We start from the raw sequence: 27,103 nt of genomic DNA, 5'->3' as shown, positions 1-27,103 counted from the left end.
TAACAAAAACAGCATGATATAGGCACCAAAACAGACAGGCAGGCCAATGGTACAGAATAGAAGACACAGAGACAAAACCACATGAATATAGTCACCTCATACTAGACAAAAGAGTCAAACACATACAATGGAGCAAAGATAGCCTGTTCAACAAAAGGTGCTGGGAAAACTGGAAATCCATATGCAGTAAAATGAAATTAAACCTCTATCTCTCACCCTGCACAAAACTCAACTCAAAATGGATCAAGGACATAGGAATTAGATCAGAAACCCTGCACCTAATAGAAGACAAAGTTACCAGAGACCCTGCATCTAACAGAAGACAAAGTAGGCCTGAATCTTCATCATGTTGGCTTAGGATCAGACTTCCTCAACAAGACTCCCAAAGCACAAGAAATCAAAGCAAGAATCAATAAATGGGATGGACTCAAACTAAAAAGCTTTTTCTCAGCAAAGGATACAATCAAGAATGTGAAGAGAGAGCCTACAGAATGGGAGAAAATCTTTTCCACACACACTTCAGATAGAGTGCTTATTTTCAAAATTTATAAAGAACTTACAAAACTTTACAACAAAAATACAAAGAACCCAATCAATAAATGGGTCAAGGAACTAGACAGACACTTTACAGAAGAAGACATACAGGCAATTAATAAATACATGAAAAAGTTTTCAACATCTCTAGTAATTAGAGAAATGCAAATTAAAACAACTCTAAGATTTCATCTTACTCCAGTTAGAAAGGTTATTATCAAGAACGCAAACAATAACAGATGTTGGCGTGGATGTGGGGGAAAAGGCACACTTTTACATTGCAAATTGGTACAGTCACTCTGAAAAGCAGTGTGGAGAATCCTCAGAAAACTTGGAATGGACCCACCTTTGACCCAGTTATCCTGCTCCTCAGTTTATACCCAAAGGACTTAAAAGCAGCATACTATAGTAACACAGCTCCATCAATGTTTATAGCAGCTCAATTCACAATAGCTAGATTGTGGAACCAACCTAGATGCCCTTCAAAAGATGAATGGATAAAGAAACTATGGTATATATACACAATGGAATATTATTCAGCCATTAAGAAGAGTACTATTATGGCATTTGCAAATAAATGGATGGAACTGGAGAATATCGAGCTAAGTGAATAAGTCAATCCCAAAAAACCAAAGGCCAAATGTTTTCCCTGATAAGTGAAGAATGATATATAAAGGGGGTGGAGGAGTGGGGAGGGAGAGAAGAATGGGGGAACTTTAGATTATGTAGAAGGAAATGAGAGGGAGGGGTATAAAAAATGGTGGAATGAGACAGACATTATTACCCTATGTACACGAATGGTATATGAATCTACATCATGTACAACCATAGAAATGAAATGATATCTCCCATTTGTGTACAATGAATCAAAATGCAGTCTGTAAAAAATTAAAAGATAAATTTTAAAAAAATTGGGCTGGGGTTGTAACTCAGTGGTAGAGTGCTTGCCTAACGTGTGAGGCACTGGATTCAAATCTCAGTGCCGCATATAAATAAATAAAATAAAGGTTCATCAACAACTACAGAAATGTTTAAAAAAAAAAAAAAAATTAGGCTGGAGCTCAGTGGTAAAGTGCCTTTGGGTTCAATTCCCAGGAAGGAGGGAGGGAAGAAGGGGGATAGAAAGGTTGAGGAAGAGAGAAGGAGGGAAGGGGGAAAGAAAGAAATCACTGGTGGCCATGGAGACAGCTGTTTCAGAGGTTTGATGAGGCAGAATCAATGACTTGAACAGTACAACTGGGGAGACAGCTGACTCTAGGTAAAGTGCTTGCCTTGCAAGCACAAGGCCCTGGGTTCCATCCCCAGCACCGCAAAAAAAAAAAAAAAAAAAAAAAACTGAATAGTGAGCAAAGGTAAAAAAATAAGAAGGAAATGTAATCTACGTATTCTAGGTCCTAGAGAGGGAGAGAATGCCAGCACAAGGCAACAAGTAGATTCTCCTGTAAGGCTGCAATTGTGTGGAAAGGTTTTTTATTTTTCCAGGTGGAAGAAACTGGAACAAATTTATAGGCTGAAGAGAAAGGACTGAGAGCCAAGTGTTAAGTGAGAGGTTGAAGATGAGAGAGATGAGGATAAAAGGATTTTGTCCTTGAATAGATCAATCATTGAAGTCTGACCTTAAGATCCCAGAGAGAGTTGGAAGTGAGAACAGTCAGAGGGGTACACCTTAGAAGAGGAAGGGGATAATTCTTTTTCTGGAAAGACAGAAAGGGGATAAGGATGGGAACTGATTTAGATAAGTTTGTTAAGTACTGGGTGGGGGAGGGAAACTGAGGGAGTTTGGTTTTCCTTACAAGCTAGTGAGGATGAAAGGAATAACATATAGACTTGGTTCTCAACTTTGTTTCACAATTCTCTTTAAGAAACTCTTGAAAGCTATAGACCCAGTTCTCAAAAGACATAAGAATTACACACAAAATTCTGCACACAACTTCAGAGAGTTCTGGGGTCCAATGAAGTCATTCCATTTATCCAAAGACTGTCAACTATGACACTGAGGAATTACAAAGAAATGGCCTTTCAAAACCTACCATGTTCATGGAAAAACATGAACACCACAATGCATCTTACTCACTACAAGCATAATGACATGACAATCTTCTATGATATAAACAACAAAAAGACTATTTGATATGTACAAAAACACTATCTTTGATCCTATGTTAAAGAATACAAGAGATCATCTCTACCTTTAGGAAACTTAGAATTTAAAGACAGTGAGTGACAGACTTAGATTTAGTGATGGTTTTAAATAAAAGTAATATCTAAAAAGGTGAAAGACCTACAGCTATAAGAATACTACAGTCAGACCAGTTGGGCCTGAAGATAAAGGATTTAATAAGACTGATGGCAGGGGGCTGGGGTTGTAGTTCAGTGGTAAAGCACTTGCCTAGCATGTGTGAGGCATCAGGTTCAATTCTCAGCACTGCAGGTAATAAATAAAATTTTAAAAGTCCATCAACAATGAAAAAAATTTTTAAAAATAAGACTGATAGCACATCAACTCAAAGAAAAACAAGATGCAAGAAAACATTTGAAGGAGAAATCAAAAGAATGTGTTCACAAAGCACAAATAGGGGGACTAAAAGTCTAAAACGATTTGAAGGTCCTAAACATCTGCGTGTGCCTTTTTTTCCCCCAAGGCTAGGGAGTGAACCCAGATCCTTGCACAAGCTAAGCAAGGACTGAGCTACATTCCCAGCACTTATTATTTTGAAACAGGGTCTCACTAGGGATTGAACCCAGATCCTTACACATGCTAAGCAAGGACTAAGCTACATTCCCAGCACTTATTTTGAAACAGGGTCTCACTAAGTTGCCCAGGCTTGCCTCAAACTTGTGCTCCTCCTGCCTCAGCCTCCTAAGTAGCTGGAATTACAGGTATGTATCACCATGTCCCAACTACATAAGCCTTTCATAGGTTATAGATGCTTATGTCTCAGAAACCATGCCTGCATGTCAAAGTCATTTGCCTGACCCTACAAGCTCAGAAATGGATGTATGCCAAAAATCTTATAGGAAACAAACCAACTACTTTCTGCTCCAGTCAACTGCTTGTAGTAACCCAACATGTGTTGGACTAAAGATATAGGCTGCTGACAGGAATAACCAATGGTGAAATGAAGCCTTACTTTTAAAAAGTATATCCACAAACTGATTCCATTCATCACTTCACATATAACCATATTCTACTAAGTAGCACAAGATATTAAAAACAGCCAAGTGACAGGGCATCCATTTATTATCAGAAGCAATAAAAATCAACACATGCTGATTGCTCCCTCCATGCCACACTATACTCAGCTTTCCTGTTATCTCATGTTAAACTTCCTTACAACTCTAATGAGGGTGTCAATCCTTTTGTAAGAATAGACGAAATGAAAACCAGGGAGCCACAGAGCTAATAAGTGGTAGAGTCAGGACTTGGACCCAGGCCCAAAAGATGCCAAAACATGTTTCTCTAATGATTATACAACCCCGCCTCATGCCGAAATCATGTCTAAGACAGATAATTCATTTTTCAATTCAAATCAAATTGAACTCAACTCAGCAAAAACTTACTGCTCTCCTAAAACAATAAAAGACATAGTTAAAAGTTAACTAAAAGTTGCACATATAAATAACCTCTACAGGAGCTTACCTTTATTAAGGTAATATAATTAGAAAATATGTGTTTGACATCAAGATACAGACTAGAATTACTGTAAAGTTTGAGGCAAGGGAGATCACAGTGGTCAGGGATAGGTTTATAAAACAAAGTTAATACTTAAGCTGAACTCCTAAAAAATTGTGAGATACTGCACAAAGGAGGAGCATTTTAAGAGTCACGTAAGTGATAATCACGGAGAACTATAGGAATTATAATACATGCATATGGCAAAAAGTCTTCAGTCAAACATTTGAACTTTCAACCCTGTGGTGCTAGACCTTATTAGAGCCAGGAAAGAAAGTAGCAACCAAGGGCAGGGCAAAAAGTGATGGGTTAATGTTTACCTAATTCAAAAATCCAGCTCAGTGCTATGGGGCTATCAAATAAGATTAACTTCCAAAATACACTCCAAAACCAAGGTATCCAAACAAATGTTAACCTTTTCAATAAGGTAAACTGTCCTTCCATGAATTCTGTTTGTCACTTCTCTTCTGGAATTGCCATCAAAACCAGTTTACAATCATCCTAATTTTTTGACAGTTACAACTAAAAATCAGTTTATAATGAAATTTTCAGGTCACAATTAATTTGGGCTCCAAAAGAACATAACCCAATTTTTCTTTACTTGACTCCAAGTACCATGTAACAGGAAATACTACCCTCAAAGAATTAAAATTTTCCACCATGTGGATTTTCAAAGGAATGTGCATAGGCTCTCACAATTCCCAAAGATGCATTCCAACCTAAGAAGAGTACAGCCCACCAAGTTTTAGGAGGCAGAACTTGGATAAGCAAGTACTCTACCACTGAGCCAAATTCCAGCCCTAAACAGCATTTACTTTCTTCTTTGACTTTCCTACCCACTCCCCTAAAGAGAATTCACTGAAACTCCTAGGAAGCAGATTTCTCTTATGCATTCACCTTCAAAGTGAACCCTGTGCCACGCTTTAAGGACCACAGAGATGTGTAATGAAACAGGCAGAGAAAGGGAGGATGTGACTACGTTTGTTGTTTGTGTTCAGAGAAGTGTTCAAACAAGAAAAGGGAGGATCCCTTCCGGTAATGGCTGTTTTTCTTAAATAACTTTCCAGTTGTCATCTTTGGACTGTTCTCAGACACTGAAACAGGCTCCTTCTGACCTGCCACAGAGTATGACATTAACATCCTTCTTTCCTTTGCCCTTATGACTAAACTGCACAGGCTAAAACACGGCCCTCTCTATTATCCACGCAATTCAATCCCATATTTATAGTTCTATGCTGTTTCTTCTTCACAATGACAGAGAGCTAACTCTTTTCTTTGAAGGCACCTGCAGTACTTATCTCCATCATAGTCTCATGTAGTTTTGTTATTTTTAAGTGATTTCCCTACCAAAATCAGAGCTCCCTGAAAGCTGGCACAAGTATCCTGCTCACCTCTGCATCCCTTGCACAGAGTAGGCACAAAATATATGTCAGCTGAAATACATGCAGGCTTGCTGGATTTCAAAAAGATTTCAAAAATAGAATCAACAGGACTACTCAGAATTGTGGTATAAAACTAGTAGTATTGCCTTAGAGTAAAAAATAGTTAATAACTTGTACAATAATAGCACAGATATTTAAATCATTCAGATGCCATAATTACATGGCAGCCTGAGAAAATGGCACTTATTAAATGTACAACTTCAAAAAACACACTTTTGATCCAGGTTTTTCCTTCTGTTAAACCAAGAAGTTTTAGCATATCCTTTCTACCTAATCATTATTCTAATACCTATTCTACCTAATCACAAAATTTAATGAAGTTCAAATGACAATGTATAAGAAAATCATTATAATATACTTAAACTTAATTTACATGAACTACAGACATGAATAAAGTTCACACAACAAAGCTTATTATCAAATAATAATATATGTAGATCATGAAAAATTTCAATCATAGGAGTATGTGTAGAAACCTACAATCCAACTCATATACCAAAAAATTTGTGATTATGTATAAATTCAATTACTAAATGACTCTTCAGACAGTTTCAAGCTGTTCTTTTTGGTGCAGAAGCAGGTTTTAACCATAAAGTCCATGCTGATTTCCTTGAAGCACAGTTATCACAAGGTTCTGCAACACATTCTGCGGCAAACAACCCAAAGGAGGCACCAACCTGCATTTTAGCACTGAGTTGGCTGATCTCTGACCAAAGCCTGCAGCTAAAAACCCAGGAAAGCACAAAGAAAATTATTTAACTGTATATGGCTCAGGCTATCCCTATAATTAGGACCAACTACAGCCTAAACCTAAAACAAAAAAAAGAAAATATGAATAGAAAAATGAATGCACCAAAGCCAGCAAGGCATGACAGTTACAAGCGTCTTAAAAAAAAAAAAAAAAACCTTTCATCAAACCAGTAATTATGGAGAAAATGCAAAAGGAAGGTTAGTTCAAAACATGCTATCAATGTCACAAATAACATCACAGATGTGGGCGCCTTTGGGTTGTTTTTTTTTTTAACTTCACCTGAATTCCTAATGTCTACCTATCTCTCAAGTCAACCATCTCTACACTTTAAGCAAGAAAGACAGACAGATAGCCAATATGCTTATACTTCAGGCTCAAGGTTTTTAACTGTAATTTTTCCAGAATTTAAAGAAGGAAAAAAAGAAAAAAAAATAATAATAATAATGCAATATAAATCCATAAAAAACCAAATGCAAACTAAGTCATGTGCCAACCAAAATAATCCTACATAAGAAAACAAAAAATGCACTTGTCCTCAAAATGTTTAAGCCTAAGCTTTCACAGTTGGTAGGAGTTTCGCATCTTTCTAAAGGAGAGAAAGGTGAGATAATCAGTTGTGGGTCCTAGAAATAGTTCCTTAGAATGCTTCTAGAGATGTCTAACGTAAACAATAATCAGTTGGAAGCAGATACACATCAAGAATAAGGAGCTCCCAGGATTTCCCTTTCCATGTGAAGGCAATCAACTCCTATTTTTAATCTCCCTCTGATGCAAACATGCAGTGAAACCTCTCTCTCTAGCTCATTAAAGCCAGCTGATTTATTACTATGAAATAACTTCCCAAAGATTTGAATAGGTCGGCACTGTGGTGCAGGCCTGTAATCTCAGCAGCTCACAAGGCTGAGGGAGGATTCCAAGTTCAAAGCCAACCTCGGCAATTAAACCAGGCCCTAAGCAACTCAGCAAGACCCTGTCTCTAAATAAAATATAAGAAAGAGGTGGGTGAAGAGGCTCAGTGATTAAGCGCTCCCAGGTTCAATCCCCGGTACCAACAAAAAATAAAACAAGGTATCTTAAAAGGAAAAACTGATGGTAATGCAAAAGTCCCTCAATTTCAGGAGGGAAAAAAAACTTAGAAAAATTTACATTTTTCACAAACTAAGACTTAGTCATTCAAATCTACTGCAACTGGTCCACCTGATGAATATTCCAACCAAAGGTATCACTGGACAGACAAACTCTAAACACTTCCCAACTGATTAACTGAAAAATAACATGTTAGGGGCCAGGCATGGTGGTGAACACCTGTAATCCCAGGGACTAGGAAGGCTAAAACAGGAGATTGACAAGTTCAAAGCCAGCCTCACTAACTTAGAAAAAGGCTCTGGGCAATTTAGTGAGACCCTGTTTCAAAATAAAAATAAAAAGGGCTGGAGATGTGGCTCAGTGTTTAAGCACCCCTAGGTTAAATCCCACCCCCCCAAACCCCCACCCCACCCCACCTCCGCCAAAAAAAGTTGGTAATTAAGTGTAAGTGAAAACTGCATCTTCCTATACACACTGGAAAAGCCTAGAAAGGTTATTAAAAGTAATTATTTCCTTCAATGCCTGAACAGATTTATAACACTCAAATCTTATTTTTTCATTGTAAAGCATTCTGAAAGGTGGCAGGGGCTTATGACTTAATATTTGTATGAAAAGTCAGAACTCTCCTGGGAATCAGTCACATTCTTCTTTTCCAATCAAGAGTTTTTAATTCACTTGAAAAATGCTAGTGAAGAAGCCCTTTGGCAAGGAACTCAAGATTTTGCAACTCTGGAGACACCACCAAATTACTGATACCAAGCTTGGAGAAAATGCTGCTTTTGTCTGAGAGGCGGCCTGTGATAAAAACAGGAACTTTACAGAGAACTGATCACAACTGCACATAAGCCTGATCACATGCCCACAACAGAGCACTGTTTCTCTCATTGTTGTTCAAGGGACTTTTCTAGTAACAGTGGTTTGACTGATTCCATTTCTTTAAATTTTCAAAATAAATCCAACCGTCCTGTACCAATCCATTGTCAAAAAAAGAGATCGTGGGCTGAGATTTCCATTTAATCGGTAGCCACTTCTTTTTCCCTCTTTTAAGATTCTAAAAGGTGATCAGATGAGGAAAATTCAGCCCAAATACAGGCTCCAGGAAAGAGCCCTGATGACAAAGGTGGTCTAAAAGCAGCACCGTGTGTCCCTCTGGGTTAGTGCCACTGCTTCCAACCTCCCTAGGACCTTCAATGTCTTCCTCGCTCCTATCTCACTTCAGTCATTGGGGAGGCACTCCACTGTTTCAGGAGAAAGAAGAAACGTTGCTGCGGCTTTCCCATGCCTGTTTGCCTGTCTGTCTGTCTCCCTCCCTCTCTCTGGGGAAGGAAGGATGGATCAAGGCGTGGGGCCCTCCAGGAAAAAGGCACAGGAGAAAGGTGTCAGCCGGCCTCCTCGCAACCACTCGCCCCCCCCCACACACACACACCAGCCCAGACGCCCGGGCAGACAGGAGGGTGCAGCTTTGTGTCGGGTTTTGGGGGGCAGGGAAGCAGAAGCCGCACGGGCCGGGCGGACTTCTCCCCCAAGCCCTGTTTGGCCCCCTCCAAGGGAAAACAATGAAAGCCACAGGAAACATTTCGAAGCGTAGAAAGGAAGGAGAACGGTATGGAGCCTGGCCAGATTCCCCGCGCCCTCGCCCCTCGCCACGCCGCGGCAAGGGCGCGCGATGGGGACCTGCCTCCGGACCCCCACCGAACCCGCAGGCCCAGCGCCCGCTCCCCGCCCGGCTCCTACCCTCTGAGAGCTCCAGCTCCAGCTCCGCCAGCTGCGCCCGCACTTCGGGAGGTAGCGCAGCCACCGCGGCCGGCGAGGGCTCCAGGCCTCGCTCCGCCATCCCGGCTTCGCCAGCCACACTCGAGAAGACGAGAGAGGAGGGCCGAAGAAGGGATGGACTGACGCGGGCCCACACCGGGGTTACAGAATCCGGCTCCGGCCGCCGAGAGCCACCAGCACCGCCACCGCCGCCGCCGCCATGAGCGAGGGTCACGTGAGCGTGCGGCCCCGCCCCCAGGCTGGAGGACGTACTGCCTTCCAGCCGCTGTCCAGTCGAGGACGCGTAGGCTGACGGCGCCCTCTTCAGGGAGTTCCTGGAGCGACCTCCCGGTTCCCCCTTCGGAATTCTGCGCGAAAAGGGCTCGCTTTCCGGACACCGGCTTTACAACACCGCCTAGAATCTCAGCATTTAGCTTTCATGAATTCATGAGCAAGCTTTCAGAAGTCCGGATGTTACTTTCTCCAGTTCTGCTCACTTGGTTGTGTTGTCTTTGTCCTTTCCTGTCCTCCATTTCCTCTAATGAACTACCCATTTGTAAGGACTTGCTCACGGGCCACAGCCTTCACTCTAACTTCTCTGATTCGATCTGCCAGGAGTGCTTTGTCTCTGTTTCGGTTTGGGGTTTTAAGACAGTAGAGAGAGGAACCCGCTTCCTCTGGCCTAGATTTCTAGCGACATACAAGATACTTTAGCCTTTTCTTTACCATTTTATCACCCTCAGTACATGACCTAATAGGTGTTACAAAAATATTAATTTGAACCGGGTGCAGTGGGTCAGGCCTGTAATCCCAGTGGTTTGGGGAGGCTGAGGCAGGAAGTTCGCAAATTCGAGGCCAGCCTTAGCAATTTAACGAGGCCATAAGCAACTCAGCGTGACCCTGTCTTTAAATAAAAAAATAAAAAGGGCTGAGAATGTTGCTCAGTGGTTAGGCTCCCGGGTTCAATCTCCAGTACCAAAAAAGAAAAAAGAAAAAAAAATTAATAGGAGAGGTGTTTTTTTCTTTTGTTTTTTTTGGGGGGTGGTACTGGGGATTGAACTCAGGGGCACTCAACCACTAAGCCACATTCCCAGCCCTGTTTTGTATTTTATTTAGAGACAGGGTCTCACTGAGTTACTTTGTGCCTCACTTTTGCTGAGGCTGGCTTTGAACTTGCATTCCTACTGCCTCAGCCTCCTGAGCTGCTGGGATTACAGGCGTGTGTCACCGAGCCCTGCTAAGGAGAGTATTAACATTGGTAAATTTTTACCAGGAACTACTGGGACAGATGCTTTACATTGTCATTCATACGATTTTATTTACAGTATTGAAAATTTTGGCATGGAGATGACTGATTTATTCAATCCCCCCCCCCATTTGAGGAATTTGTGTTTCCACTTCCTTTCCTTGTTGATCCAAAATTGATCCTTTCAGAGACCAGGACCCAACATGTATTCAGTAGAAGTTTCTATATGGTATTTTTTATCTTAATTTATGGGCCGGAAAGAAAACTCAAAGAATTTCTGCTTGGAAGAAAGGGGAATGTGACATCATGACTGATTGAGGGGTGGACTTTGAAGGGGATTGAACACAGGAGGTCTTAACCACAGAGCCACATCCGTGGGCCCCAATGTATTTTTTTATTATTATTATTTTTTTAATTTAGAGACAGGGACTCAGTAAGTTGCTGAGGCTGGTGTTGAACTCGAGATCTTTCCTGCCTCAGCCTCCGGAGGCACTAGGACTACAGGTGTGAGCCACCATACCCATGAAGTCTTTTAACTGAAACAATGGAAGTAGAATCTGTGGGGAGAGGTGTATATTTCCTGTAGTTTATATTAAAACTGTTGAGTGTTTTTTAAAACGCAACTAACTCATTGACTTTCCTTCCTTCAAAGAGTGAGATCCATGTCCTTTCCCCTGAATCTGGATAATCTCATGACAGGTTTGACCAACAGAATATGGCAGAAAGAGGTCCTAGAAAACTGCAACTTCCACTGGTTCTCTTGGAATGCCCACTCTCTTAAGAAACTTCTCTCTTTCCCACTTCCTATCCCAGCCCAGCAACCTTATTGGGAGATGCCTAAGCCATGTGGAATGTCCTGTGAGGTGCTCTGCGCAAAAGCCCCAACTAACCCCAGACTTCTAGTCATCCTAGCCCAGGGTGAAGAAGCTTCCAGGCGGTTCCAGCCCCCGGACATTTGTCTTCTCAGTTGAGCCCCAGACTATGTGGAGCAGAGACAGCCCATCCCTGTTGTGCCATGTCCAAATTCTTATAAAAGTAATAAAATGGTCTTCCTTTTATACCACTTAGCTTAGAGTGTTTGTTAAACAGCAGATTACCAGCAGGGTTCAGCGGATATTCTTGTTTACCATCCCAGGAGTCCTGCTCTCCCCTTTTTTCTTGTCAGTAAACCACACCAACCTGTATTGAGGCTAAACATACAAATACTCACTTTTTCACCCTCCTTGACAGGTGTATGAGAAAACTACTGAAATGGGAGCATCCTGGGAAGGATTCTTCCCTGGTGGGAAATGCATAAAAAAACTTCCCTTTCACTTCCTTTCTGTCTTTGGATGTTGTTCAGTTCAGTGCACAAGCAGCCATCTTGAAGTAATAAAGGGGAAACTAAAAGAACCACAGAAACATCACGAAGAACTTCACAGAACTGGCCTCCCAAAATAACAAATCCTGAAACCATCTACATTGGACTACTTGTTATATAAGAAAATGAGTTTAAACCTCTTTTATTTGAATAGTTTCCTACTTACTGACTGAAGCTTCCCATCTGATACTGAAGTTTGTTACCAAAAATGGGATATCACAAGTGAACAAATAGTTGCAAAGTGTCTTGTAAATCATTATGCAGGTCACATGTAGACTGAAAATTAACAGAAAAATGCAGGATTTGGGGAGTGAATTGACTACTTAATGAGGCTTTCATTAAATTCATACAAAAGGTAAACAGTCTGGAGATGTCCCAACTAAAGACAAGGGGAACACTTTTCAGGCCAAAACCTAGGTTGACAGATGGAGCTTTGTTGGTTTGGGGAAGCCCTCTTCTTCCCGCTTCTGCATTAAGTATTTATTGGTTCATTGCATTATAAGGTTGAGAGGAGTTCTGGCATCAGTCTTGATTTATTCAAGCTCAGATGACATCAGAATGTGTTTTCCTCCCATCTTTCTTCCATTTTGTGGATTTAGTTCATTTTAAGATCCATATGGGGAGCTGGGGTTGTAACTCAGTTGTAGAGTGCTTGCCTAGCATGTGTGAGCCCCTGGATTCGATCCTTAGCAGCACATGAAAATAAATAAATAAAATAAAGGTATGTGTCTATCTACAACTAAAAAAAAGAAAAGAAAAAAAAATAAGATCCATCTGGTAGTTTCCAAAAGCCCTTGGATTATACCCCTTTAAAAAATATTTTTTTTAGTTGTAGATGGACACAATGCCTTTTTTTTTTTTTTTGCGGTACTGGGGATCGAACTCAGGGCCTTGTGCTTGTGAGGCAAGCACTCTACCAGCTGAGCTATCTCCCCAGCCCACAATGCCTTTTTAATTGTTTATTTTAATGTGGTGCTGAGGATCAAACCCAGTGCTTCACACATATCAGGCAAGTGCTCTTAACCACTGAGCTACAACTCCACCCCTGGATCATATTGTTCCATAGATTCGAGTCCAGCCTAAGAGAATTCACCTTTGCCTTGGAGTTCCAGTCAGAGGACAGAAGTTGGTGCTTACTGGCTCAGATTGGAGGAAGTCAAGTTCTTCTATACCCAAGTTGAAGTTGGGATAAACAAAAGCAAGAATATGAGAGATTTAACAGCTGATGAAATTGGAAACAATTGGGGCTTCATATCTCTGAAGTATTTCAGGACCTCTCATTAAACATTCTTTGTCAGGTGAAGGGGGTGAATTTAGTAATGAATAGAAGTCTGGCAGGAAAGATTAGAGTAAAAGTGAAATTCTCCCCCTGAGGCCATTAACTCAAATTGTCTCAAGAAACAGACCTGTAAATGGAAGGATGATTCACTGAGGACCATAACTATGAGGCACAAATTCTTCAGCTCAAAGACTTATCAGTTCTATCCAATAGAAATACAAGGTATGCCACATATATAACATTAAATTTCCCACTAGATACATGCTGTAAAAAAAGACAACATATCTCAATTTAGAATAGCTACATTTCAAGTATTCCAATAATTTCATGAGTTTAGTGTCTACAGTGATTGCCTAGCATGCATGAGGCCCTGGGTTCAATCCCCAGCACCAAAAGAAAAAAAAAAAAAACATGCTGGGTATGTGGTGGTGCACTTCTGTTATCTCAGCAGTTTAGGAAGCTGAAGCAGGAGGATTTGCAAGTTCAAGACCAATCTGGGCAACTTGGAGAAAACCTGTCTCAAATTAAAAACTAAAAGGGCTGGGGATGTAACTTAGTGGTAAAGTGCCGCTGGAACCAATCCCACACACACACAAAAAATAGAGATCTTTAGCTACTTTATAGGACATATACCTAATATATATAAGGTACAATCATGAAGGACAATGGATATTTAAGACATTCCCAGAGATCAGAACCAGAGGCTGCCCAAATAAGCTAACACATTTACTCCATTTATCAGGGTACAGTATCCTAACTAGTACTGTCAGGCACAATGATAGCTTGTTTTTACTTCCTTGGTTATACCCCTCCTAGACATATTTTGGGTTTGATCATATAACTTGCTTTGTCCAATGAGATAAAAGCAAACATATCACAGGGATTTGGAAAGTGCTTGTGCATTGAGTCTTGCTTCCTCTCTACTTTTAGAAACTCTGAGAGACCCTTATCAAGATTATCATGTGAATGAATGCAAGCTAACCTACTAGATGAGGGCAGATATGTCAGTTACTCTCATTACCCAAGCAACAACCAGCCACTGCAAAGCATTTGAGGCCATAGACTGCCTGTTGATCACAAATCCATGAGCAAGCCCTGCCGAACTCAGCCCAAATGCCCATCCCAGAACTGTGAGCAAAAAAAATGGTTGCTATTTTAAGTTACTAAATTTTGTCAGCTTACTACACAGTAAAAGTTGATTTAAAAAGAAAATAGCATGCCAGGCACAGTGACAAATGCCTATAATTCCATCTACTCAGGAGACTAAGGAAGGAGGATTGAAAGGTCAAGGCTGACTTGGGCAATTTAGTAAGACCCTGTCCTGAAAGAAAATAAGTTTAGGGATGTAGCTCAGAGGCAGAATGCTTCTGGATTGGATCCCTAGTTCCACAAATACATAAACAAAACCTTTTAGCATATGGACCATTGGGGAACATGTAATATTCAAATTACAACACTGGTTATATATAAAATCCCCTAGGGAACTTAATAGATAAAAATCTATGCCTGGGCTATACTTTTGAAAACTCCAGCCTAAATATTTTGGAGTAAGATGGGGTATTTTCTTTAAAAGCTCTTCAGGAAAATCTAATATACAGTCAGATTCGAGATCTAATGTCATACTTCGACTTCTTCATAAGATAATTGAAACCCAAAGAAGAGTAATGTGAAGAGCACACACCTGGATAATGACATAGTCTGTTTTGTTTTGTTCTTTTTAGATGTTGATAGAGCTTTATTTTTTTTAATTATTCTTTTACTTATATGTGGCGCTGAGAATCAAACCCAGTTCCTCACACATGCTAGACAAGAGTTCTAACACTGAACACAACCCCAGGCCCACAAAGTCAATCTTGTATATGTTCAGGAACAGTGTCTCTGCATACTTCCTTTGCTTACTGGAAGCCTTATTACACTCACACTTTCTTGTCTAGCACTTTCTTCTACTGCAACTTTCTAACTTTAGCAAGCAGTAGAATCATGGGAAAGAATAAAACACAAATTGCTGGGTCCAACCTAGAGTTTCTCATTTGTAGCTCTGGACTGTGGCCCAATATGGTAATGCTGCTGATGCAAGTCCTGCACTCAAGAGCCATTGGTCTGGAGCTAGGCACAGTGGCATATACCTGTAATCCCAGAGATTCAGGAGACTGAGACAGAACAATCACAAGGTCAAGGTCAACCTCAACAATTTAGAGGGACTCTGTCTCAAAATAAAAATAAAAAGGACTGGAGATGTAGTTCAGTGGTAAAGTGCCCCTGGGTTCAGCCCCCAGTACAAAGAAGAAGAAGAACAGGAAAAGAATTGGCGACAAACTTGTTAGCTTATGAGTTGTACTCATTTCCCCATGTTTCTATTTTGTCTGGTGAGCTCACTTACCAAAATAGAAGCTGGAATTGTCAGATATCCCGCCTCCTTTGCTACGACTGGCATATAAGCCAGTCCTGACAAAGCCATCTAAAGGGAAGTTGGCTGTAAGGGTGGAGGGCAATCCACTAGGAAAGGTATTCTTCCCTGACAAGAGACATATGTGGAGAGTCCTGAGAACTCAGCTAGGTTCTTAGAGAATTCTGCTTTCAGAAGAGAATGGCAGTGGCAAGACTGGTAAGCAGAAGCTTGAAACACAGGGACAGTCACAGGGTCCTGACTTGGTGGCAAAAGCAGTAGTCTCTATGATTAGAGATCTACCTCCTAGGAATCCCCAAAGGTTTCTCAGTTGTGTGAAGAACAGGGAAAGAATCTTGTCAGGGATTCTCACACTTTTAGCAAGAGCAGCAGCACTTCTGCATTCATGTTAATAATCTCTCACTTGTATCCCTAAATGGAATTCCAGGCAATTTAAGTTACATAAAACCCTTCCTACAGTTGAAACTATATACAAAATCATTGTGTCCATTCCACAAGATAAAGGTTTTTGTGAGATGAACCAATATCTCATGATTGATGGGAAGATTTTTATTTTTTATTTTTTTACTTTTTAGATGTTGATAGACCTTTTTTTTGCGGTGCTGGGGATTGAACCCAGGGCCTTGTGCATGTAAGTCAAGTACTCTACCAACTGAACTATCTCCCCAGTCCTTGATAGACCTTTTTAATTTTTTTTATATATTTTTTTTTAGTTGTAGATGGGCACAATACTTCATTTTATTTATTTATTTTTATGTGTTGCTGAGAATCGAACCCAGTATCTCACATGTGCTAGGCAAGAGCTGTACCACTGAGCCACAACTCCAGCCCCAATTTTTGTTTTTAAGTCCTTCTGAAACCACACGGTTTCAGAGCACAGGACAATAGACTCTCTACAACTTTGGAAAGTTTGGAAAATTATTAGGAAGGAGGATCTCCCGATAAAGATACTGTGATTTACCAGTGGCTTGGAGGCTGAGGCAGAAGGATGAAGAGTTCAAAGCCAACCTCAGCAACTTAGCCAGGCCCAAAGCAACTCAGAGAGACCCTGTCTCTAAATAAAATACCAAAAAGGGATGTGGCTCAGTGGTGAAGCACCCCTGGAAACAATCCCGGGTATTAAAAAAAAAAAAAAAAGTTGTGATGTTACTGGAGGTGCTGAGGTGCTTTGAAAAGAAAGACAGGGGCTGGGTTTATGGCTCAATGGTAGAGTGCTTGCCTAGCATGTGTGAGGCACTGGGTTCGATCCTCAGCACCACATAAAAAAATAAATAAAATAAAGTTATCAAGTCCATCTAGTTTTAGTCCAACTAAAACTAGAGAAAGAAAGAAAGAAAGAAAGAAAGAAAGAAAGAAAGAAAGAAAGAAAGAAAGAGAAAGAAAGAAAGAAAGAAAGGAAGAAAGAAGAAAGAAAGAAAGAAAGAAAGAAAGAAAGAAAGAAAGACTGGCAGTGTAGTTCAGTGGTAGAACATAGGCTTAGCATGCCTGATATGTTCAATCCTCAGCATCAAAACAAACAAATTTTTTTCATTACGATATTAAGTGAAATGCTGGCAGGCAGTAGAAAATAGATAAAATAGATAACTAGATGAGTTATTTAAATTCTAATATTCAGTTAAATTGTAAGACCCAATCTGTATTATGACTTTAACTGAATACACTGAGAAAAGGGACTACAATGAAGTCATAGATGAGAACAGTTCATTAATTTTTCTGTTTCAACCTTAATCCAGCATACAATGAGTAACAGTGGTAAAATTAAACAAATAAAGCTTCCATTACAGGAATATACCTTGTAGGAAATAATACAAAGGCAAATACAAAATACATGAAACCTATACAAAATTATCCAGACCAAATCTTTTAGGTCAATACTCCTCCCTTCAAGGAAGTGGAGCCTAACATCTCACCATTTGATGATGGACTGTATTTGATAACTTGATTCCAAAGAATAAAGAAAGCATGGAATTGGGAAACGAAAAAGAACTTGCCAGTGAAGTCTGGCAAACATTATTTCAGTCAGGTGATCAAAATTATCTTTAGTGGTAAGCCATGTCCATAGTATGAACCCTTCATATAATGAGATGAAAATGGCACTTCTGTGATCTTTCTCCCAAGACTCATGACTCCAGTCTAACCATGAGGAAAAAAAACAAGTTGAGGGATATATTATAAAAGGTTTGACCAGTACTCCTCAAAAACTGTCACTGTTATCAATAACAACAACAACAACAACAAAAGTCTGAGAAACGGTCACAGACCAGAAGAGCATAAGATATGACTACAAGTAACATAGGACCCTGGATGAGATCCTGTAACAGAAAAAAGACATTAGGAAAAAATTAATGAAATCCAAATAAACTGAGAAGTTAATAGCAGTGTTCCAATGCTAGTTTCTTCATTGTGAGGAAACTTTAGTAATGTGTTAATAATAGTGGAAAATGGATGAAGCATATACAGGAAGGCTCGGTACTGTCTTTACAACTTTTTGGTAAATTTAAAACCATTCTAAAATAAAATGTTTATTTAAAATTAAAGAAGTACTGGGGAGGGAAAATATTTCCAAAATATAGTTAGGTTTAGAGAGTAAAAAGACATGGACACCTATTTACACTGCTTTAGGACACAGTAACATATCCTATGTCTTATTTTTTACGAGAAAAATAGGGAACTTAAGTTCCTGTGAATCCTCTCATCCCCTACAAGATACTTTTACTATATAAATAGAGGATCCATAACCATAAAACTATAAAAATGTATAGTACCTTCTGTATATTTATAAAATGATGTATGGGCATAGCATCAAATATATATAGGAATATTTATATTTATATATATATATATATATATATATATATATATATACATATATATATCTCCTTCTACAGCTATGTGTAGTTCTAAATGATTCATTGAACCTGCTGATTAGTATTCCATTGTTAGAATATATTACAATTTATCCCTATGGGACATTAAGGGTTTTTTAAAATTTTTAATTGTAGATGAACACAGTACTTTTATTTATTTTTATGTGGTGCTGAGGATCAAACCCAGTGCCTCACACGTGCTAGGCAAGTGCTCTACCACTGAGCTACAGCCCAGCCCACATTAAGATTTTTTAAAGTTTTTCATTGTCTGGGTTTTTGCTATTTTAGGGTTGCAAGAATATTGTTGTACACATCATCCTGAGTAGATTTGTGAAGATTTCTTGTGTATATCTAGACCTTTGATTTTGATCACCTTTACCTGTGCTACATATTACCACAAGGTTTTTTAAAGTTGTAGAAGTTAATATTCCCACCAGAAATATATGACAGTTCACAATACTATTATCATCCTGTTAAAATGTTGTCAGTATAATGGCTATGAAGTGATATCTTATGATATAATTTTTGAGCCAGGTGTAGTAGTGCACACCTATAATCCCAGCTACTCAGGTGGCTGAAACCAGGAGGATTGCATATTCAAGGCCAACCTAAACATAGTGAGACCCTGTCTCAAAATAAAATAAGAGGGCTGGGCATGGTGGTGCATACTTGTAATCCCAGAGACTCAGGAAGCTGAGGCAGGAGAACTGAGAGTTCAAAGCCAGCCTCAGCAACAGCAAGGTGCCAAGTAACTCAGTGAGACCCTGTCTTTAAATAAATACAAAAATAGTGCTGGGGATGTGGCTCAATGGTTGAGTTCCCCTGAATTCAATCCCCAGTACCCCCCAAAATAAAATAAGAAGACTAGCAATAGAGCTCAGTGATAAGGCACTTGCCTAGCATGTGGAAGTCTCCAGGTTCTATCCCCAGTCTGAAGAAGAAAAAAAGATATAATTTGCATTTTCCTGATCACCAAAGATATTGAGTTTATTAGCTCTGGGTTCCCACGTCTGTGAATTGTCCTTTACAATCCTGCCCTTATTTCCTTTGGGTTATCTATCTTTTATTATTCTGTAGAAAAAAAATTATATGAATCTTTCATATGTATAATGTGTTGCAATTATATTTAGTTTGAGTTTTTTTTTTAGTTTGTGTCTTTTCTATGGTTGCTGGTTGTTTTACTTCAGTTATAGTTTCTTATTGTACAAAATTTTTAAATTCTTTTTTAATTTTTTTTTTTAGTTGTTGATGGATCTTTATTTTTATTTTATTTATATGCGGTGCTGAGAATGGAGCCCAGTGTCTCACACATGCTAATCAAGTGCTCTATATCACTAAGCCACAACACCAGCCCAGAATTTTTAGTTTCTAATGTAGTCATTTTTATTAATCTTTTCCTTCACGTTTGCATTTTTACACCTTAAGTTACACACTAACTGAAAGCACCCAGAAAACCACTCCAGATGGGGGAACTCGCAGGAGTTTTTATTAAGCAGTAGAGCAGAGTGTCTGCCCTTAGGAGGAAGGGAGGGAGAGGGAGTGGGGAGAGAGGTGGGGAGAGAAAGTGAGAGTGAGAGTGAAAAAGAGTGAAAGGGTGAGAGAGAGAGAGAGAATGACAGTGAGAGTGAGAGAGCGAGCAAATGGCAGGGGAACTATTCTTAAGTAGTGGAAGTTCTCGGGCTAATCAGACCAATGACTGACAAGGAAGTTAATAATCTAGATTGTAAAATGGTGTGTGTCGGGCGGGGGGCAGGCAGAATCAGGGGAGAAATGACTGCAGCCTTGTTCCCTTCAGTCTCCCATTTTTGTTTTTATAAGAAGATCCCTTTTGGGCATATGGGTGAAGATCCATCTTCAGCAACTGCTTCCTGCCGGGCATGGATGTAGAACTGATTACTTGTAGTTGTGCTGGGCACTGGGTGGCACCTCTTCCATCAGTGTCTGCTCCTGGGATTTGTGCAGGAAGTCCTGGTCCACTAGGTCAAACTCCAGGATCTCCAGTGGCACCTGGCGCACCTGCATACCCTGAAGAACCACGGGCCTCCACTGTAGCAGGTTCAGGCCTCCTGTTGCCTCAGGAACGTCAGCTGAGTAGAAGCTGGAGGAATGTGAGTGGTGGTCCCATGCTATCTGCTCCAGCAGGTACCTGAGGCAGGTGTTGACCTGGGGCAGGAGGCCCAGGAAGAAGACGAAAGGGAAGCATAAGATGAACACAGTGGCCACATCTCAGGCACAGAAGAAGAAAGAAGCAGAGAAGTGTGTGAGGCCATAGAGGGAGACCAGTGGGAAGGGTTGTGCTGAACCCAGGGCTTCCAGCAGTCAGATGAGCAGAGAGTAGATACAGAAGTAGACGGGCTGACTGTATTCAATCAGCCAGTTGTGACTGTGCATAGAAGATGCTGCATGAGTCTACATGCTCTTGAGCAGAGAGTACTGGCAGGAGGAGATGACCAGGCAGAACTGGAAGACACAGATGTCAGTAAAGAAGCCTTCAGAAGTAACAGGTAGCCCAAGAGAGCAACCAGGCTGTTTAGTCCAATGCTGAAGATGTTCTCCGCCATCTCCTGCATCTGGTCCAGCAGAGCCAGCAGGGCAAGCCACTAACATGTGCACGGGACCATATGGCAGGAGGACTGGGTAGGCTGGGTGGGGGAGCTGAAGCAGAAACAGAGCAGGGCAAAGGATATGGAAGAGCAGGGGCTGGAGGGGCCTCTGCCACAGGAGATGGGGGTAGTTCATTGGCCTGGTCAAAGTCAGAGAAGGAGGAGGGATTAGGAGGGGGAGAAGAAGCAGGGGAAGGGAAGGTTTCATTGCCAAAAGGAGGTGTTCAGGTTTGCAGGATCAGGTTTAGTGCACAAGAAAGAGAAAGCTTGAATGTAGACATCTGTTTCCATTTGCCCACTTGCTCACAAAAGTTGTATAAATCCCATAGAACATTGGGGTCCAGCGTGCCATTAAGTGGCTATTTTAATTGATTACCTAAAGGATATTGTGTCCAAATATCATCATACAAACGGATAAGTTTTGGTGACTTTAGACCAGGGGTCAGGTGAAGGGGTTTAAGATTGTCTAGTAGACACCCCAGAGGTGAATCTGCCAGAATGGAGGACCCAGATCCCATGGTAGAGACTGATAAACAGCCTAGTCAGTATACAAAGCATCCTGAGGTCACAGACTAGTTGGCTGGAGAAGAGGAGGCAGCATAATGACCCACATATCAGTGTGTGCCAGGCAAAAGCTGAGGGGGTTGAGGACCTGGCGCCAGGAATTTTGAGAGGAAAAGTGAAGAGAAGCCTCAACCCAGAGAAGAAATCTCTACCATAAAGATCAGGGACCCACCCATCAGATAAGGTCAACTAAGGGGGCCAGCTGTAACTATAAAAGTAGTGGCTAGGGGAACCACTCAACTGCCTTTGAGGGCACTAGACAATCAACGGTCACATCTCAGGTCAGCAGAGGAGTGTTTAAGTTGACCTAGGGGAAAACTCTCCAATCTGAAGGTCGATGGTGGATGTGGAACTGGGTGTCTGGGCAAATGGAAGGTGAGACTAGCATCCAGGTGTCAGGGACCAAGAAGTTCTCATTCTGAGAACATTCTGACCTTTACAATAAGCAGCAGCGCCCCTCCCCCCCCCTCCTGGCTGATAATTCTGACAGTATGGCGCCTATGACGCCCACGGCTTCTCTTCCGGGACTACACTTTCCCGCCGGCACGAACTTCACCTTCCCGCCAGCGCGAATTTGCACCCTATCAGGAACCCAGCAGAAGAACACAACCAACCAGGCTGCACCTCGTCATACCCCTCATTCCCTCAGCATAAATACCCGTGAGAACAATAAAAATTTGCAGCTTGATCAGAATTCCTGTCTTGCTGTCACTCCCTGTGTCTCTTGTCCCTTTCATTCCTTCTCTCTTAGGTTCGCCGTCCTGCGTTGATGTCCCGCGGGCCGGGACATCCAGGGGTCTGGGGCATCAGATGGGATTCCACTCACCTAAGTGGCGGTAGAAGAGCCCATCCGAGTCACAGCACCAATGAAAGCACCCAGAAAACCACTCCAGACGTGGGAACTCACACAGATTTTATTAAGCAGATGAGCAGAGCGTCTGCCCTTAGGGGAACGAGAGTGAGAGGAGGGGGCGGAGAATTAGATTATAAAATGGTGTGTGGGGGCGGGCAGAATCAGGGGAGAAATGGCTTCTGTCTTGTTCACTTCACTAACTTTTGAGAATTTACAGGGCTGGGCAAATACACCAAGATGCAACAGAGAAATCAGAAACTGACTTGTGTACAAATAGAACTTGATTTTGGCAGAATGATATTCCAAATCAGCAAAGATGAAATAGAATACTCAAAAATTAATACTGGGGTAATATATTAACTAATTGGAATGAAATGAATTCTACAAACAGATTAAAGAAATAAATCTGAAAAACAAAATTTTAAGTCTGTAGATAGTGTGTATCAGAATCACCTGAAGGATATTTTTATTTATTTACTTACTTTTGTACTAGAGATTGAACCCAGGTACACTTTACCACCTGACCTACATTCCCCAGCCCTTTTTACTTTTCTTTGTCCCAGGATTTCCAATTTAATAGGCCTCAGGGTAATGGTCAAGAATTTGCATGTCTGACAAGTTCCTAAGTGATACTCACACTGTTAGCCCAGAGACCACACTTTGAGAATCACTGGAGGGCAGGATGTGGTGGTACATGCCTATAATCCCAGCAACTAAAGAAGCTGAGACCAGAGGATCATAAATTCAAGGCCAGTCTCAACAATTAGGTGAGACCCTAAGCAATTTAGTGAGACCCTGTCCAAATAAACAAATAAACAAACAAACAAAAAACCCCACAGGGGATGTAGTTCAGTGTTAAAAGTGTCTCTGGGGTCAATCCTCAATACCAAACTATAACAACAAACAAACGAACAAATGAAAACCTACTAGTCTACTTTTATGCCAATAGACTGGAAAATTTCTACTATTCTCCAAAGTGGATAACAAAAGATCTTAACAAATTGTCTTAGCAATTATAACCATAAGAAATTTAGCAGGGCTTAATATGTTATGGGGTGCAACTTAAGAATAGACCTATCACCACTAAGAAGTCCAAATTTGAGAGTCTTTATTAAGCTGGCCAGCTGACTGTCTCACACAATGGCCCAAAAAATGGACATTGGGAAAACAGCCCTGACCACAGGGTTGTAGGGGTTCTTATACTAAAAATTACATCAATCATAAGTGTCTGTTGCTATGATTTGAAATTACACATTAACATCACGAGATTATTGACAGAGGGGGAAGTGGGTCAAAATGACCCTTATCTAGGTACAAACTAGAGAATGGTTACTAACATCCACACAATCACTGTTCACATGGTACATTGTTTAGGAGCAATAGGAATCAAAAGAGAGCAATTTTTATTTACATAGGAATTATCATTCTGTATTGTTAAACATATCACACTAAGTAACTGATGATGGGTACAGAGGCAGGGTGTTCCCATGGGAGAAGCTTATTTCCTACATAACATGGAGTCTCAGAGCAAAATGGAGTCTGTTTAGTCATTTCCCTTATAGTCTGGCCTATAACATTCTCATGGAGTCCGATCTGTCAGTTCATCACAAATAAAGACTCTCAAATTTGGACTTCTCAGTGGTGATCGGTCTGTTCTTAAGTTGCACCCCATAACATTCTTCAATAAAGTTTTAAATTTTTCTCCATAAATACTTTATATAGTGTTTGCTAATTATTCCTAAGTACATTAAAGAGATCACTTCTATTGCAAGTGGAATTTTTTAAAACTTGGAATTAAATGCAGGGGTGTTTACCTCTGAGCTATATCCCCAGCCCTTTTTATTTTTGCTTTTGCTAAAATGCCCAGACTGGCCTCAGATTTGTGATCCTCCTGTCTCAGCCTCCAGTCACTGGGATTACAGGGATGCACCACTGCACATGTCCACAGGAATTTTTTATTTTTTAGTTGGAGATATTGGGATTCAATATCAACTGATCCCCAGAAAGTCAAAGTGCACACACAGCAATACAAATCACACAACGAGGTTTTATTGCAAGCTCCAGCCTGGACTGCAACCAGCTTCTCAGACCACTACCGTGGCTGAGTGGGGAGCGGCCCCGAGGGATGAGAAAGCACTCTACTTAAGAAATTTCCAATCATTCACATACAAAGACCTATACATTATTGGTTAACATTGGAACAGCTAAACATTTGTTCTCTTTTGGTTGGGTCCTGCCAATTTATTTGAATCTCTTTGGGTCCCGTCAAAACTGAATGATCCTGGAGGAAGAAGGGAGGAAGGAGGGGGTGAACTATGCAGGAGATAAGTCAGGACTAGGCCCCCTCCCCTGTCCTTGATAGATAAGGTTTCCAGGCAGCTACCCATTTCTCGGACAGATATCTCTTAACAGCCTTGATAAACCCCGGAAGCCCAGTATGTCCTGTTTGTCCTGTATTGGCTCTTAAGGGTAGCACCCGTGCGCCCTTTCCTGGGGGGAGGTTTTACGGGCCAGTTCCCGAAATGGCTTGTTCATACAACATGGCTGCACAGATGTCATCTTGTTCTCAACAGAGACAGACAGGATACCTTTATTTTATTCATTTATATACATATGTGGTGCTGAGAATCAAACCCACAGTCTCACATGTGCCAGGCAGGTGATCTACTACTGAGCCACAATCCCAGTCAAGAATTTTTAAAAATTATCTTTTTTAATTGGATATTAACCAGTAGTGTAACAGTGGTCCGTCCATTTTATGCTTTGAATATAGCCCTTGCTGCTCTACTACTGCAACTTATTTTTAAAATGGACGTTTCCTTCTCTTCCTCTCTGTCTGTCCCTCCCTAATCTCTCCCCCTCCCTAATCTCAGGAGAAATAGGATTAACTTTCTTCCCCATCCTAGACAGAGTTATCTGCCCTTGAGCACTCACCCACCATCAGCATGAAGTAATCCAGATTTTGAGGATGGTATCAGAAGATCTCAGAAATGACTCTCCCAAGTTAACAAATGAATTACAACTCCAACAGAGAACACATGGAATGTAGCCTTTGAATCACCTCTGTTCCTGATGATGGACAGAATCACAGTCTTTGGGACAGAAGTCTCCCGTAAGTCTCTTTTGTAAGCAAAGCAATAAACCTTTTTTCTTTTTCTTCAAACTGTGTCCTGTTATTGGGTTGGTGTCTGGACAAGGACCAAGAATTTGGCAAAAATAGGAAAACTGATTTTCCCATTCTTTTTAAAAAATCTAACAATTTGATTTTTCCCATTCTTTCCATCCCTACATTATTGAATTCATTTTAAAATCCTGTATTATGTATCTAATTACAATTGGAAAATTATTTTGCACATTTCTCTTATATGCATCAATCTCGCTGATTGTTTACTCTTTTTAATAATAGCTTTCTATGGTTTCCATTGGATTTTCTATGTGGGTAATCATTCTCTGCAAATAATGACAAATTAATCTCTTCTTTCCAATTTATTTTACTTTATTTTTTGATTTAGTACATTGGATAGGACCAGATCAATGAATGAAGTAGTATAAGGAAGCATCCATTTCGTTTTTTCTTTCTTTCTTTTTTTTTTTTAGTTGTAGATGGACACAATACCTTCACTTTATTTATCCAATTTATGTGGTGCTGAGGATCAAACCCAGTTCCTCACACACGAGAGGTTAAGTGCTTTTCCACTGAGCAACGATCACAACCTGGAAGAATCCATTTCGACTTCCTGACTTCAATGGGGATGTGTCTAAGGTTTCACAACTAGGTATTATACCTGTTCTAAATTTACGAGAGATACCTTTCACATTGAGGACCCTTCTCATTCACAGCTTGAGAATTTTTTTTTTTTTTGAGAATTTTTATTGACAACTAAATTTGTTATATGGCATATTTATACTGATGATTGCATTATTTTTCTTAATTCTATAATCTATTTTCCCATTGTTGGCTCACTCTTTTTTAAAATATATTTTTAGTTGTCAATGGACCTTTATTTTATTTTATTTATTTTTTTAAATTTATTTTTGTTGTAAACAAATGGGATACATGTTGTTTCTCTGTTTGTACATGAAGTAGAGGCATACCATTTGTGTAATCATGCATTTACATAGGGTAATGGTGTTTGATTCATTCTGCTATTTTTGCCTTCCCCCCATCTCTCCCACCCCTCTTTTCTCTATACACAGTCCCTCCTTCCTCCAATCTTGTCTCCCTCCCATCCCCCATTATGTGTCATCATCTGCTTATCAGCAAGATCATTCGTCCTTTGGTTTTTTGAGATTGGCTTATCTCACTTAGCATGATATTCTCCAATTTCATCCATTTGCCTGCAAATGCCATGATTTTATTATTCTTTATGGCTGAGTAATATTCCATTGTATATATATACCACAGTTTCTTTATCCATTCATCAACTGAGGGGCATCTAGGTTGGTTCCACAACCTGGCTATTGTGAATTGAGCAGCTATGAACATTGATGTGGCTGTATCACTGTAGTATGCTGATTTTAAGTACTTTGGGTATAGGCTGGGTCAAATGGTGGTTCCATTCCAAGTTTTCTAAGGAATCTCCACACTACTTTCCAGAGTGGTTGCACTAATTTGCAGCCCCACCAACAATGTATGAGTATTACTTTTTCCTCACATCCTTGCCAACACCTATTGTTATTTGTATT

At 40.4% G+C, this 27,103-nt stretch overlaps 1 protein-coding gene across 1 annotated transcript in view; it reads right to left on the bottom strand.

The window, feature by feature from the left end:
• Nucleotides 1-9,459, bottom strand: part of Dip2b (disco interacting protein 2 homolog B) — a 240,745-nt gene extending 231,286 nt beyond the window's left edge. The window contains 1 exon segment of the mRNA XM_047551774.1: nucleotides 9,221-9,459. Within this exon segment, the coding sequence (XP_047407730.1) occupies nucleotides 9,221-9,320 (100 nt within the window). The 5' untranslated portion in view covers nucleotides 9,321-9,459.
• Between the last annotated feature and the right edge of the window lie 17,644 nt (nucleotides 9,460-27,103).

This window comes from Sciurus carolinensis, chromosome 4, assembly GCF_902686445.1.
Source record: "Sciurus carolinensis chromosome 4, mSciCar1.2, whole genome shotgun sequence".
NCBI classification, from domain to species: Eukaryota; Metazoa; Chordata; class Mammalia; order Rodentia; family Sciuridae; genus Sciurus; species Sciurus carolinensis.
The sequence above is the reverse complement of the archived record's forward strand: the minus strand, read 5'-3'. Positions and strand labels throughout refer to the sequence as shown.